The 16,804-nt window shown below is 46.6% G+C and overlaps 1 protein-coding gene and 1 pseudogene across 1 annotated transcript; both read left to right on the top strand.

Annotated features, from left to right (window-relative positions):
* Positions 1-6,361: 6,361 nt before the first annotated feature.
* LOC115141520 (homeobox protein SIX5-like) lies at positions 6,362-14,441 on the top strand. Its single transcript, XM_029680460.2, is given in 4 exon segments — positions 6,362-7,097; positions 8,496-9,113; positions 9,115-9,962; positions 11,215-14,441. Coding segments are annotated over 4 exon segments (2,850 nt in total). The 5' UTR covers positions 6,362-6,405; the 3' UTR covers positions 11,907-14,441.
* Positions 14,442-14,796: 355 nt separating this feature from the next.
* LOC115142129 (homeobox protein six1a-like) lies at positions 14,797-16,462 on the top strand (annotated as a pseudogene).
* Positions 16,463-16,804: the final 342 nt, after the last annotated feature.

The raw sequence follows: 16,804 nt of genomic DNA, 5'->3' as shown, positions 1-16,804 counted from the left end.
AAACTGTTTTCTGCCCCTCCCAAAAGATAGAATTTGTAGATAATTGGCCCTCTTTCTGGGACTCACACACAAACAGGACCAAGCCTGACCTGCTGAGGAGTGACGGACTCCATCCTAGCTGGAGGGGTGCTCTCATCTTATCTACCAACATAGACAGGGCTCTAACTCTTCTAGCTCCACAATGAAATAGGGTGCAGGCCAGGCAGCAGGCTGTTAGCCAGCCTGCCAGAATAGTGGAGTCTGCCACTAGCACAGTCAGTGTAGTCAGCTCAGCTATCACCATTGAGACCGTGTCTGTGCCTCGACCTAGGTTGGGCAAAACTAAACATGGCGGTGTTCGCCTTAGCAATCTCACTAGGATAAAGACCACCTCCATTCCTGTCATTATTGAAAGAGATCATGATACCTCACATCTCAAAATAGGGCTACTTAATGTTAGATCCCTTACTTCAAAGGCAATTATAGTCAATGAACGAATCACTGATCATAATCTTGATGTGATTGGCCTGACTGAAACATGGCTTAAGCCTGATGAATTTACTGTGTTAAATGAGGCCTCACCTCCTGGCTACACTAGTGACCATATCCCCCGTGCATCCCGCAAAATTTACAAAAAAAAAAAAGAAGTTTTCGTCTTTTGAGCTTCTAGTCATGAAATCTATGCAGCCTATTCAATCACTTTTTATAGCTACTGTTTACAGGCCTCCTGGGCCATATACAGCGTTTCTCACTGAGTTCCCTGAATTCCTATCGGACCTTGTAGTCATAGCAGATAATATTCTAATCTTTGGTGACTTTAATATTCACATGGAAAAGTCCACAGACCCACTCCAAAAGGCTTTCGGAGCCATCATCGACTCAGTGGGTTTTGTCCAACATGTCTCTGGACCCACTCACTGTCACAGTCATACGCTGGACCTAGTTTTGTCCCATGGAATAAATGTTGTGGATCTTAATGTTTTTCCTCATAATCCTGGACTATCGGACCACCATTTTATTACGTTTGCAATTGCAACAAATAATCTGTTCAGACCCCAACCAAGGAACATCAAAAGTTGTGCTATAAATTCACAGACAACACAAAGATTCCTTGATTGTCATGTATTGTCATATTATGTCTTGTTCCTGTTCTTTCTCTTCACTCCGTCTCCCCCTGCTGGTCGTATTAGGTTACCTTCTCTTCCTTTCCTTCCCCCAGCTGTTCCTCATCTTCTCTAACTACCTCGTTCACCCTTTTCCCACCTGTTCCCTTTTTCCCTCTGATTAGGTCTCTATTTCTCTCTCTGTTCCTGCTTCTGTCTTTGTCAGATTCTCGTTTGAGTTTCTCATGCCAGAACCAAACTATCGTCTCGTTTGCTTCACCCTTGTCTCGTCCTGTCGGAATCTGCCTGTTCATCTGATGCTACGTGTGATCAGGTACCTCTGTCCTCTACAACCCGCGCCTACCCAGAGAGACCAGCAGTCTGTCGCCGCTAACCCTGCTATTCTCCTCTGCTGCTAAGGGGACTCTTCTGTAAATTTCAGAAGGACTTTATGATTTATTTGTCGCCCTCTCTGCGGGTTGTCTATTTTGCCATTCTATACATCTGAAGAGGATCTATGTTTTCCCTGTGTTTTGACATTAAAGGACTCTGTTTTTGTTAAACCGCTTTTGGGTCCTCACTCACCTGCATAACATTGATGTCCTTCCAGATTCCCTCTGTCTACCCAAGGACGCCAGAGGACAAAAATCAGTTAACCACCTAACTGAGGAACTCAATTTAACCTTGCGCAATACCCTAGAGGCAGTTGCACCCCTAAAAACTAAAAACATTTCTCATAAGAAACTAGCTCCCCGGTACACAGAAAATACCCAAGCTCTGAAGCAAGCTTCCAGAAAATTGGAACGGAAATGGTGCCACACCAAACTGGAAGTCTTCCGACTAGCTTGGAAAGACAGTACCTTGCAGTACCGAAGAGCCCTTACTGCTGCTTGATCATCCTATTTTCTAACTTAATTGAGGAAAATAAGAACAATCCGACATTCCTTTTTGATACTGTCGCAAAGCTAACTAAAAAGCAGCATTCCCCAAGAGAGGATGACTTTTACTTTAGCAGTGATAAATTCATGAACTTCTTTGAGGAAAAGATTATGATTATTAGAAAGCAAATTACGGACTCCTCTTTAAATCTGCGTGTTCCTTCAAAGCTCAGTTGTCCTGAGTCTGCACAACTCTGCCAGGACCTAGGATCAAGAGAGACGCTCAAGTGTTTTAGTACTATATCTCTTGACACAATGATGAAAATAATCATGGCCTCTAAACCTTCAAGCTGCATACTGGACCCTATTCCAACTAAACTACTGAAAGAGCTGCTTCCTGTGCTTGGCCCTCCTATGTTGAACATAATAAACTGCTCTCTATCCACCGGATGTGTACCAAACTCACTAAAAGTGGCAGTAATAAAGCCTCTCTTGAAAAAGCCAAACCTTGACCCAGAAAATATGAAAAACTATCAGCCTATATCGAATCTTCCATTCCTCTCAAAAATTTTAGATAAGGCATTGTTGTGCAGCAACGTACTGCCTTCCTGAAGACAAACAATGTATACGAAATGCTTCAGTCTGGTTTTAGACCCCATCATAGCACTGAGACGGCACTTGTGAAGGTGGTAAATGACATTTTAATGGCTCTGCATCTGTCCTCGTGCTCCTAGACCTTAGTGCTGCTTTTGATACCATCGATCACCACATTCTTTTGGAGAGATTGGAAACCCAAATTGGTCTACATGGACAAGTTCTGGCCTGGTTTAGATCTTATCTGTCGGAAAGATATCAGTTTGTCTCTGTGAATGGTTTGTCCTCTGACAAATCAACTGTAAATTTTGGTGTTCCTCAAGGTTCCGTTTTAGGACCACTATTGTTTTCACTATATATTTTACCTCCTGGGGATGTTATTCGAAAACATAATGTTAACTTTCACTGCTATGCGGATGACACACAGCTGTACATTTCAATGAAACATGGTGAAGCCCCAAAATTGCCCTTGCTAGAAGCATGTGTTTCAGACATAAGGAAGTGGATGGCTGCAAACTTTCTACTTTTAAACTCGGACAAAACAGAGATGCTTGTTCTAGGTCAAGAAACAAAGAGATATTCTGTTGAATCTGACAATTAATCTTAATGGTTGTACAGTCGTCTCAAATAAAACTGTGAAGGACCTCGGCGTTACTCTGGACCCTGATCTCTCTTTTGAAGAACATATCAAGACCATTTCAAGGACAGCTTTTTTCCATCTACGTAACATTGCAAAAATCAGAAACTTTCTGGCCAAAAATTATGCAGAAAAATTAATCCATGCTTTTGTCACTTCTAGGTTAGACTACTGCAATGCTCTACTTTCCGGCTACCCGGATAAAGCACTAAATAAACTTCAGTTAGTGCTAAATATGGCTGCTAGAATCCTGACTAGAACCAAAAAATTTAATCATATTACTCCAGTGCTAGCCTCTCTACACTGGTTTCCTGTCAAAGCAAGGGCTGATTTCAAGGTTTTACTGCTAACCTACAAAGCATTACATGGGCTTGCTCCTACCTATCTCTCTGATTTGGTCCTGCCGTACATACCTACACGTACGCTACGGTCACAAGACGCAGGCCTCCTAATTGTCCCTAGAATTTCTAAGCAAACAGCTGGAGGCAGGGCTTTCTCCTATAGAGCTCCATTTTTATGGAACGGTCTGCCTACCCATGTCAGAGACGCAAACTCGGTCTCAACCTTGAGGTCTTTACTGAAGACTCATCTCTTCAGTGGGTCATATGATTGAGTGTAGTCTGGCCCAGGAGCGGGAAGGTGAACGGAAAGGCTCTGGAGCAACGAACCGCCCTTGCTGTCTCTGCCTGGCCGGTTCCCCTCTTTCCACTGGGATTCTCTGCCTCTAACCCTATTACAGGGGCTGAGTCACTGGCTTACTGGGGCTCTCTCATGCTGTCCCTGGATGGGGTGCGTCACCTGAGTGGGTTGATTCACTGATGTGGTCATCCTGTCTGGGTTGGCGCCCCCCCCCCTTGGGTTGTGCGATGGCGGAGATCTTTGTGGGCTATACTCAGCCTTGTCTCAGGATGGTAAGTTGGTGGTTGAAGATATCCCTCTAGTGGTGTGGGGGCTGTGCTTTGGCAAAGTGGGTGGGGTTATATCCTTCCTGTTTGGCCCTGTCCAGGGTGTCCTCGGATGGGGCCACAGTGTCTCCTGACCCCTCCTGTCTCGGCCTCCAGTATTTATGCTGCAGTAGTTTATGTGTCGGGGGGCTAGGGTCAGTTTGTTATATCTGGAGTACTTCTCCTGTCCTATTCGGTGTCCTGTGTGAATCTAAGTGTGCGTTCTCTAATTCTCCCCTTCTCTCTTTCTTTCTCTCTCTCGGAGGACCTGAGCCCTAGGACCGTGCCCCAGGACTACCTGACATGATGACTCCTTGCTGTCCCCAGTCCACCTGACCGTGCTGCTGCTCCAGTTTCAACTGTTCTGCCTTATTATTATTTCGACCATGCTGGTCATTTACGAACATTTGAACATGTTGGCCATGTTCTGTTATAATCTCCACCCGGCACAGCCAGAAGAGGACTGGCCACCCCACATAGCCTGGTTCCTCTCTCGGTTTCTTCCTAGGTTTTGGCCTTTCTAGGGAGTTTTTCCTAGCCACCGTGCTTCTACACTTGCATTGCTTGCTGTTTGGGGTTTTAGGCTGAGTTTCTGTACAGCACTTTGAGATATCAGCTGATGTACGAAGGGCTATATAAATACATTTGATTTTGATTTGGTTGCATCACTGCCTGGTACGGCAACTGCTCGGATTCCGACCGCAAGGCACTACAGAGGGTAGTGCGTATGGCCCAGTACATCACTGGGGCTAAGCTGCCTGCCATCCAGGACCTCTACACCAGGCGGTGTCAGAGGAAGGCACTAAAAATTGTCAAAGACACCAGCCACCCCAGTCATAGACGGTTCTATCTACTACCGCATGGCAAGCGGTACCAGAGCGCCAAGTGTAGGATCAAAAGGCTTCTCAACAGTTTTTACCCCCAAGCCACAAGACTCCTGAACAGACAATCAAATGGCTACCCGGACTATTTTTATTCTGTGCCCCCCCAACCCCTCTTTTACGTTGCTGCTACTCTCTGTTTATCATATATGCATAGTCACTTTAACTATACATTAATGTACATACTACCTCAATTACTCCGACTAACCAGTGCCCCCGCACATTGGCTACAATCTGCATTGTGTCCCGCCACCCAACACCCACTATTTTATGCTACTGCTACTCTCTGGTTATTATCTATGCATAATCACTTTAACTCTACCTACATGTACATATTACCTCAATTACCTGGATGAACCGGTGCCCCCGCACATTGACTCTATACCGGTACCCCCTGTATATAGCTTTGCTACTGTTATTTTACTGCTGCTCTTTAAATCTTTTTTGAAATTTTTTTACTCATCTATTTTTTACCACTTATTTTTCTTAAAACTGCATTGTTGGTTAAGGGCTTGTAAGTAAGTTAATTTCACTGAAAGGTCATTTCACTGTTGTATTCAGTGCATGTCACAAATACAATTTGATTTGTTTATTCTATTAGAAAGGCAAAATAAAGTCACAAATTTGCACACTCTATTTACACAAACAAATCAAATCAGCTCTTGTACCAACCCCACTGTCAGAGAGATGGGTGCACATTTTAATTCCAAAACAACATTCACATCATGGCACTGTGTGTGTGTGTGTTGCACTGAGAGTATTTGGATAGAGAAACCACACCAGGTGCTCATTCCGATGCCAGCTGAAGAACTGGAGAGACAACTATCAACCATCTAAACAGACAGCAGTGTAAACAGACAGCAGGGAAAGAACACACAGCACGCATGGGATAGTTCACCCGTAGTTCTATCTCACAGATGGAAAGAGCGGATCCTGTTTAATACAACTGTTCATGTGAAATCAACAGACTTTGAGATCAGTAAACACATGGACACATCTACACGTGACGTTATAATGTACAACATCTCATCTGGAATACGTACATACCATATAGCCGGGCCCTACTACATCCTGATCCTCCATAGACAGGCTGAAAAGTGTATACTGAAAAAAAAGGAGGGGGGCAGTAGAACTATTTAGTACAATCTGATAATAACATAAAATTGTCAATAAAATAACGTGGTTATTCAATCTGGAATTGAACAATAACATGTAGCCTAATAAAAGGTATTGAACAGGCATCGCTATAATGAATCTTAAAATCGGAGATTGACGAGGTTAGAGGCGTGCGTGACGCGTGTTGCTGTGGCAGACACTCGTCAACGGAGAATGGGCGAGAGAGAGCGCGCAGGGGAGGAACTCAAAAAAAAAAAAAAAGTTTAACTAAAAATGGCTTCCTTGTCTTTGGAGTCTGCAGAACAATCTGAGAATAGCACGGAGAATCGTACCAAAGAGGCCGCTCCGGTGAAAGAGGAGACGGATCCGGATGAAGTTTCGGAACAATTGCTAAAAACTTTTCAGAACTCGGCGCTTAGCTTTTCGACCGATCAAGTAGCATGTCTGTGCGAAGCCCTTCTACAGGCAGGCAATGTGGATCGCCTGTGGAGATTCCTATCAACCATCCCTCCTTCGGCCGAGCTGCTACGTGGCAACGAGACGTTGCTCAAGGCCCAGGCACTGGTCTCTTTCCACCGGGAAGAATTCAAGGAGCTGTACGCAATATTGGAAAGCCACGACTTCCACCCGAGCAACCATGGGTTCCTGCAGGACCTCTACTTGCAGGCGCGCTACAAGGAGGCGGAGAGGTCCCGAGGTCGTAGCCTGGGCGCCGTGGACAAGTATCGGCTTCGGAAGAAGTTTCCCCTGCCGAAAACAATCTGGGATGGAGAGGAAACGGTATATTGTTTCAAGGAGAAGTCTCGCAATGCACTGAAAGAGTGTTACAAAAGCAACAGGTACCCCACTCCAGACGAGAAGAAAAACTTGGCCAATGTGACTGGACTCTCCCTCACGCAAGTCAGCAATTGGTTCAAGAATCGACGGCAGAGAGACCGAACCCCGTCTGGTACCAACAGCAAAAGGTAGGCTATGCATTCCTTTCTACATTTGTAACCAAATACCCCATTAAAACCTTCCATACACGATTGCATGTCAAACATCTATGTCAATATGGTTCGTTTTATAATTAACAATTGTTTATGTACAGTGTCATTTGCAGAGTTGTTTATTTTTAGCAAGGCAGCCAGACTATGGGAGTACATATAGCATATACTGCTGCACACGGCACACACTAAGACAATTGATTCATTTGACACACAATGTTCACCGAAATTCTCCTGATCAGATAGGTAAGAGTGAGCGCTAGAAAGTAGCCTAGCATTGTGACACATATGATCTGTCGACTGCAATATTATTTTAGTGCTCCAAACATTTTTTTCTGTGATGCAGACTTTTCTGAACCATGGTCTCGACTGTGTGGTTCATGTTCGACATATTTAAATCAAATTCCATCAATCCCTGCAATAACTACATTTCAGTGCAAGGTCTACACCTTGTTGTATTCGGCGCACGTGACAAATAAACGTTGATTCGATGTTTATGAATGACAGAACGCATGAACTCTGACTGTGATAACGCCACACATGTCGTAGAGAGCACGACTGGGAGAAAGAGCATGTTGCTTTGTTGTGAAATGTGAGATCCGGGCGCCCATTGTGGCTCAAGTTTCCTGAAATTCTGCTCCGCAAAGTCTCCCGGTGGACCTCTGCGCGCTCCCGAGGCCCTGCACTGCTGGGAGAGCAAGGAAAGAGAGAGGAAATGGTGTAGGTGTTGGGGAACAAAAGGAGAAAATAATATATTTCAAACCGTAAATGTCTTCAGCTCTCCTGTGCCCCGTTTGGCGTGCACATTTAAAAACCCATTACTTTTTTAAATGTTTTATTTGTTTATATATATTTGTTATACTGTTGTGTGTATAGGTTACATACAGTATGCTAGTTTTGGCCAGGGAAGTTGGCAGTTTCCAAAGCTACACAGGAAATTGGGGTTTTCGTGTGTCAGTTGTTGATGTCCTTTATTCCCACGTGTGGAGAAATAAAAACAGAATGCCGATCATCCCCCATGCAGTCCAGTCTTTATCTTATATCTAGGGGGCTGTGGACAGTATATCAGTTGTCCATTGTTCTCTGTGTGACCCACACTGCTTCAGTGCACCAGGATATTTCAGGACATACACATCACAATACGGTGTCAACCATAGGATCAAAGGAGAGATTGTCACTGACGGTTATTGATTTACCATACGTTATGTGTATTGTAACATTCTGACCCCTTTCCCCTCTTTTTTTCCCCCATTCCATCGGGCAATCCTTGCCCTCTACTCCCCCCTCTTCCATAAGCTGTCTCTTTTCATTGTCTCACTCCCCCCACGGTTCACTCACCTTATCGTTCTCCTCTGCTCCTCCCCTGTGTTTTCTCAGTGAGTCCGATGGCAACCACAGCACAGACGATGAGGGTGATGACATCTCAGACAAACTAGAGGACATTGTGGGCTCCACAGCCTCCATCATCTCCCTCTCTGGTACCCCCTGCAGCACTGGGGGCCAGATCTTCCTCAACGGGGCTGGTGGGTTCCTCGCCGCCTCCCACCCCTTACTCCTCAATAGGGGCTCCCTGATCTCCGGGGCAGGGGGTGGCGTCATCATCAACGGGCTGACCCTGAGCGATGGTCACACGGTTACCCTGAGCCCCATATCGGCTAACTCGCCTCTGCTCTTCAATGGAGCGCAAGTCATATCCAAAAGCAGTGCGGTTGTGCAGGATATGGGTCTGGAGGGCCAGGGGGTTACAGCCATGGAGGCCCAGCCCAGCTCGGTCATCTCCCTCCCCCTGACAGAGGACTGTAAGATGGACAATGTTAGCCTGACGAACCCCTCGACTATCCCCACCCTGGACTTCATCAATGTCCCAGAGGGGATGGTTCTCAAAGCCGAGGACATCCAGACAGTCTCTCCTTCCCCCTCTTCCTCCTTGTCTTCCCCCTCAACATTCTCCCCCCTCCCTGGTTCTGACTCAAAATGGCCACCTCTCCGACACCCTCCCGGTCTCTAAGTCATCCCCGGGCGTGGTCATCTCCAGCCCTGTAGTGAGCCTCCCCAACCAGCAGGGGGAGTATGTTGTGTTTGCCACAGCTGGTTCTCAGCTCACCCCCTCCAGCTCCATCTGCCAGGTGGTGTCATCCTACAGCTACTCCAGCCCACAAGTATTCTCCCTGCCTCAGGTGGTGCCCTCCATCCAGGGTGTCCCTGTATCCCAACTGGTCCAACACAACCCTGGAGGCCAGTGTCCCCAGTTAGTTCCTGTCCCCCCCCTCACCTCCTCCCTCCCCCAGGGCACCCTCTCCCAGTTCCAGGGCCACCAGACTCTGAACATTGCCCCCCACCTCGCCCAATCCCTCCCCCAGCATCATACTGGTTCCTCTACATTGGGAGCGGGATCCACCATCCTCTCCCTGTCCCAGCTCACCAATGGACAGCTCCCCCAGGGACTCACACTACAGTTGGGTGACCAGACCTCCGCTACGATCCCCACTCTGACACAGATCCAGTCCCCACTAGGCCATCCCCAGATCATCTCCTCCCCTACCCAAGTGGTTCCTGTCTCCCAGTCCAAAGAGACAACCCCAGCTCAGTTGGTTTCCCTGCCCCAGCTGGTGCCTGTCTCCTCCGCGGGACAACTCTCCTTCCCTCAGGTCGGCCCGGCCACCCCTTCTCTATCTGGAGGGGCTTTCCAGATCCTAGCCTCGGCCACTGGAGGTGGGATGCCTCAGGGGCCCTTTAGGATAAACCAACTGGGACCCCTCCAGACTGTAGGCCCCCCGACCAGCATGGCTCCTAGTGTCCAGCTCCTCAACTCTGGGGTCATTCAGCTCCCCTCCGCCTCGCCAGGTAACTTAAGACTCGGACACACGGGGACGACTGTCGATGGGTAGTGTCGGCAGTCAACTTTTTTGTTGTTCACATCATATAGATCAACCGCTGATCAGATCACTGGGACACTCCAAACCACAAGATGGCAGTAGCTTTTCTTTAAGCTTTGTTTGGCTTTTGCTAACTGGCAAATGGTGATGCTAAAATTAGCTAGCAAGGGAACTGGCACTGGCCATATGGGATAATGGAGAGTGAATAACATTTAATAATTTATCTTGCTAGCTCAAACTCTAGGCAGCATTCTGACTTCTCCCTACAGTTTCAGTCATTAGCTTCGCCCACAACTACCTCGTGAAGAATGCTGTGTTTTTAACACTTAGAAACGTCAATAATCATCGCTTGCAGTACGGCTTTTCGAAACACACGGCCCTTATCTTTCATCAGCGAGAAAGAACCCTTCAAATAAAAAAATCTACTTATTGTAGCAATTTTGTCCAAATCCGTACAGCTGTGTGTGCGCCTCCATCCGACGGAACTACATTTCCTGCTTCACTTCCCGAGTGACACTTACACACGGGTGTTTGGAGCATGCTAAATGGCTAATTAGCGCAGGTGGTCGCCTCTTGTGTTCTGTAAACAAGCATTGTAAACATGGAAACACTAACTTTAACCCTGTCCAGTTGCGTATCAATTGAACCTTTTTAAAATTTATTTTTTAGGGGGGGGGGGGGGGGGGGTGGCCACGTCAGCTACCACTGGTGACACAAGCAGTCTCAGGTCGGCAGGCAAGCCCATACAACACTGGTGCCCCTATCGCCGGCTTATTGACTCGTCGTGCAGCCCAATCAGCCATGCAAAATGGTCTTGAGTGGCAACAAATCTGCCCAGTTATCTGATTCGCTTTCCATACACCCACTCCTATCGACGCATCCACTCACCCACACTCCGGTCGCCATATTGGACTGCAGCTACCCATAGTTGCCTTTTCGGATCCCCCACAGGGGTTCCGTGCACTCTGATTGGCTCAGATGGAAGTTGTGTTGAAACGGCAGGTTCGTCAGAATCAGATCGGTACGCAACGGGTTGTCTTTTGTTCTAGCGAGATAAGGAAAGCCTCATACTGTGCTATCGGCAGTCAATCTTCTCTGTGTGGCAAAGTCATTTGCTTTTTAGGACAAATTTAGCTATCTCAATGTTGTTGATGAACTGCTAACAAAAAATTTTTTCACTACTACTTCCTCTCCACTTCTACCTCTCCTCTGTCCTGTAGGGAATCTCCTCTATGGTGGAAGCCCCATCCTGAGTTACCAGAACGGCAAGCTGATCCTAACTATCCCGGCTGGCATCCAGTTCGGCAGCCTGCCCATGAAACCCGTCCCTGAGGCTTCTACCCACCACACCAACGGAGTAGGCCCCGGACTCACACTCAACCCTGTCATCCACCCTACACCTACCCTCATCCCAGTCTCCACCTCTGTCTCAACCTCCAACACCCTCCAGACGTCCCCCCTCTGCTTCATTAACTCCTCTCCGCTCTACTGCACTCATGAGACGGGTGTCCCCACCAACCAGCCCCTCTCCACCACCTCCCCACACACCCTGGACCTCTCTGCCACCCACACCCCTCCCAATGCCCTCACCCCAGAGAGCATGCTCTCGCTCAGCCCCATGTGCAGCGGAGTGACCCCCACCACTCAGCTCTCCCAGACCACCTGGAGCCCTGTCCCCCTCTCCAACTCTGCCAGCCTGACTATGTTTGACGTCCGTGGGAAGGGGGATCTTCCCGAGGATCCGGCTCTGCTGGGCCTACCTGGAGGCGAGGCACTGCTACTGGGGAGCCCCTCTCCAGAACAGGATGTGGACAGGGTGTCGCCATTGGGGGACCCAGAGGAGATGGATGGAGAGCCCAAGATCCTCACCCAGCTACAATCAGTCCCTGTGGATGACGAGTTGGGGCTGTAATCCAGTCCCAGTCCCCCCCCCTCCCCCCAACCCACATCACCATAAAATCAGTCAGCAAGACTACATGTTACGGAACAACCTCAGTGCTCCCTTGGATAGGTTTCATTGAAGAGTGGACTGGCTTTGACCCGTATGAGAAATGTGCTTTGAGTCACAAAATCCTAGGCGATGATCCTTTTGGATAAACCGTCATGGGATAGGCTGATTGTATGCAACATGGAATGACCTGGAGGATGGCCTTGCATATAGGCTAGCCTGTTACCTGATTTATGTTACACAACTGTCCACTGCTTGGTTTCCACAGTTTTAGAACTCTTAGACTGTTGTCGTCTGCCTCCCATAAGCCAAGAGCCCTTCCTGTGTCACAAAATCCAGTCCGAGACAAAATGGAGGAGCTGAGTCGACCGTGGGCAGTAAAAGTCTTAACTCTCCAAGCAAGGCACGGTTCCTTTTACTCGGCATCAAGTTCATTTCTAAGGACATTCTGCGGCTTTTATGCACAGACGTCCCCGTTTCATCCAAGACTATTTGTACTACAAGGGAATGAATGCCTTGGGTGTTAGTTGGCGTTGGGTTGAGCGGTACACCACGGCCAGGTTGTCTTGTTTAAGTCTCTAAACTCCGCCAAATGCAGACGCAGCCAAGCATTAAGTCCTGTTGAAGTTGGACTGTGTGGTTCTGAATGGCTGCTCACTTTGGTGCTGCTGAGTATTGCACAGTTTAGCCTCAGTGAACGCAAACAGAAAGTGGGCTGACCGTGACACCAGAATCCCCCGAACACTCTAGCATCGAGATGGACTGTGTACTCCTCTGTCAGCAGTGTCACCACGTCAAAGGGCACAGGCTCCTCATTTAACTACAGGTTGGCATGCAATGCTAAGCTCTGTCACGTCTGAGGTCTGTAGGAGGGAATGGAGTCACCTGGGATTTTTTTTTTGACTCTCTGCAATCAATGCATGGTCCTCTGTAAATATGACCATGTGACATGTATTACATATGTAAGCCAGTCTAATTAGGATAGACCAAGCTTTAGTGAAGACAGGTTTCATACACTGTCTAACGCGCATGTACACTACACACTCTGCTTGACCACATGGTGCGATATTTGCGCCACAATCGTACACTACTACAAATTGTCTGAATTTTTAATTTTTATTTGATCTTACTTTTATGGGTTCGAGCTCGACCTAATAAGTGCCTTATTATCTAGTTGCTGAGGTTGGTGGGCCAGTGTGGGTTTTACTGCCTTTGGATCTTCAAAGTGAAGAATGTGTTCTACGCTTCACAAAATGAAGCACCATTGAGACAAGCAACTTCCCACGTGGATGTCTAATATGAGTTTTGTAATAACCCGTATTCCTCGAACTCCAGAGAAACGTAACGTGGCCGCCCTTGGTTTGTACGGCCGTTGCTCTTTTAGCATCACTAACGCCTACCATGACATAATCACCATTGAGAACTCCCTCCTCGTTGTACGTTTTGCACATTTCGTCCTTGTCATGTTTACGCCTAAGGTGATGGCCAGATTCTATTCTGTAAAACCTGCTGCCTTTTCTCTGTTCTTGACGAATTGCACTCACTGATCTGAAGGGACGGGATAGGTCGATTTAGCTGGTTAGGTTGAGTTTCAAACAGCCTCTGTCTATCCTGATATCAGCAACAGTGAGTCATGAAGCGCTGAGAGCAGGTGACAGGTCTCCTAGAGTGGAATGGTATCCAGCGAGACTCGGTGCAGTTGTTCTCGCCATAAACGTACAGTACTCGCCATCTCTCCATAACCAAAGCACAGATGGCAGTTCTCTGGCCAACAGTAAAACAACGCTATTCTTCAGTGTCACTCCCAGCTGTTGTTTTTCTTATATTTGTGTGTTTTTGTTTATTTTCTGTGTGTATTTAAAGCATGTATTTAAAGCATGTATCAATCATTTTCTAGTAGTAACTTTGAATGGAGAGGAACAAAACGAGCAGTCCTTGTAGAAGACATGGACAAAGGAAAAAGCATCAATGGACCTTCCCAGGGGATGGCTGGTTGTACAGTCTCAGAATGTGTAGCTAATGATAATCACCACTTCTCAAATGATATTATACACTTTTACAATCTGAATAGGATGTGAATACCCATCAAAGGAATGTTGAGTTTTTTAAATTTTTTATCGGTGTTTGGAAATGTTTTGTTGGTTCTAAGGCATTTTTTCCATACGATACAGTGCATGAGTTGGAGGCTAAAGGGAACGTGTGTTCATGTGTGTTTTTGTTTGTGTATCCCACCACTTGTCTACATGTAGTGTTTTTTTTAGTGTGTGGTGCTCCAATGGCTGTTAGTGTCAGGTGCAGGAATTTGTAACACACACAACCTCCAGCTGAGTTATCCAAAGATGTATTATTTTTTTTTTTAAATGTACTTTTTAAGTGAGTAAAGGGATTATTAGATTAAAAAAAACAAAAAACATTTGAGGTTGGTTTTGTACTTGAAAGGTATTTAATTTTTTATATGCAGTTTTGTGATATTCTAATAAACTATCTAAAGAAAACATTTATTTGTTTTTGGGGTGATTTTTGTGAATGCTTCTCTTTAAATCTCCCATGTGAGATTTATGGGTCATTGGGGAACAAACTATTGAGTGCCTACACTACCAAACCACGTTAGAAGCGCTTTTGCAATTTGGTTAGTAAATTAGATTTAAATACGCTTGTTTGAACAACACAATCCTGCTTTCTCTCTGGATGAATGCGTTCTCTGTTGTGTACCCAATCAGGTGTGTCTGTTTTTGTAACCCCCATGCTCTCAGGTTACTTGAGTTCAACATTGCCAGGGCGGAGACAGGGTATGAATAAGGAGATATATATATACATTCATACAGACTTATTCACCCGACAGCAGCTAGACAGCAGCTAACATTCTCTAAAGGCTCTCAAGCTATCGCTAAAACATTTCCCTTCAGAGAGTTGTGAAAGGTCACAGAGGTAGGCCAACTAACCTTTTGACCTCTCGTCGTGCGTGGGCTCCATCTCCGTGGCAATGGTCTTCTCGGCAGAACAAGTGTGGCGTGTGTGTGCGAGGTCCTTCTGCAGAGCGGACGTATGGAGAGCTTAACTGGCTTCCTCCGCACTCTTCCCCCCTCTACCTCCTCTTGCCTGGGGGGTCTGGAGAGCGTCCTGAAGGCACGGGCTGCCGTGGCCTTCCATCTGGGGCGCTTCTCGGACCTCTACGCCCTGCTGGAGGGCTTCCCCTTCTCCAATCGCAGCCACCCCCTGCTGCAGCAGCTCTGGCTGAGGGCACACTACCTGGAGGCCGAGTGCCAGAGAGGGCGCCCCCTTGGGGCTGTGGGGAAGTACCGCGTACGCCGTAAGTTTCCCCTGCCAAGAACCATCTGGGATGGAGAGGAGACCAGCTACTGCTTCAAGGTACAGTGAATTAAATCTGCTACGTTTGAGTTAATATAAATAATATTTAATATTTTACTGCTTCAGAACATTTTTGCTACAAAATGTCCCTAGGGACTTAGCTTAATTATGGACCAAGAGCCCCTAAGTCCCTAGGGACATGTTGCCAAAATGTCACATAATATATGTTATAGATAGAGCTTAATTATGGACCAAGACATCTATAACATTATGTGTTGCATCCGAGTTTAGACTAGACAAAAAAGATGAGGGGAGGAAGGCTCTTGTGGAGTCAAGATGGTGTATGTCAAGACAAAAGGACTTTTCTCCCTGGAACTCAAGTCTAAAGTGTCTTACTCTGTCTGCTTCAAATGTACTGAACGGTGCAGATGAAGGAAAGGAAATGAGTAGAGGCCTCTTACGGCTACCATGAACTTTAAATCATTATCCTACTTGTTTCAATCTGAAGTGAATGTTCCTCTTTATAGGAGAAATCCCGGAGTGTGCTGCGCGAGTGGTATTACCATAAACCGTACCCTTCACCACGTGAGAAACGAGCGCTTGCAGCCGCCACCGGTCTCACCACCACCCAGGTGAGCAACTGGTTCAAGAACAGACGGCAACGGGACCGAGCAGCTCACGGTACTACCGGGTGAGTCTTCACCTTCTCTGCTCTCCCTCGAATACGTTTCACGAGAAAATATTCATCCCTCCTTTAATTTCTTGTTTGTCTGGCAGTCAATCCTCTGTTTTTGCTTTATGACAGTATTACATTTAATTTTGCTGTGGACCACCACTGCCCTCTTTTGGCATGACCAGAGAACTGAAATGTGCTCTCTCTCCTCTCAGGGAACAGGAAGCTTGTGGACCACTTATTGGCTCCAACAGAAACCCAGGAGCAGCATACCCGTCCTCTGACAATGACCTTTCATCTCCAGGCACCCCCAGTCCCCCTTCTCCTGCCCCCAACCCCCACCTCCTGAGCCATATGGGTGGGGGACAACTCTGAATCTCTCCACTACCTGAGCCATTATGTATAGTACGTTCACTTCAGAGGCAATACTATTCAGTTGTCTAGCCAGAAATGTGAGAGATCTATCTTTTTTTAGTAACACCCTGTATCCAAAATGGTTAAGTGTTTTAAATCTGAAAAAAATAAAATGCAGTTTAATAGAAAAGTTGTCACCTAATCATTGACACAATGTTTAAAACGCAGCACTCTGGCAAGATGTGCTGAATGATACCGATGAAAATACCACTTCCATAGCTAAAACCAAGACATGCCTGACACCTCTTGGGGAGAAGTAATGCATAGGGAAGATATCCAGTGACAGTACAACCCAAGGCATTGACAACCATTTTAATGTCGCCCATTGTTACGTTTCTTCAAGTTTTCAGTCACTGCCATGCTCTGTGAATATAACCTTCGATGTCATCTGTGAGCTTACTGCACGAAACCAAGTCTCAAATCTGACATTCACAGAAATCAATTGTTGGCAAAAATCACAACTGAT

The sequence above is a fragment of the Oncorhynchus nerka genome, linkage group LG14 (genome assembly GCF_034236695.1).
Source record: "Oncorhynchus nerka isolate Pitt River linkage group LG14, Oner_Uvic_2.0, whole genome shotgun sequence".
NCBI classification, from domain to species: domain Eukaryota; kingdom Metazoa; phylum Chordata; class Actinopteri; order Salmoniformes; family Salmonidae; genus Oncorhynchus; species Oncorhynchus nerka.
This window is presented reverse-complemented; position numbering and strand designations above follow the sequence as displayed.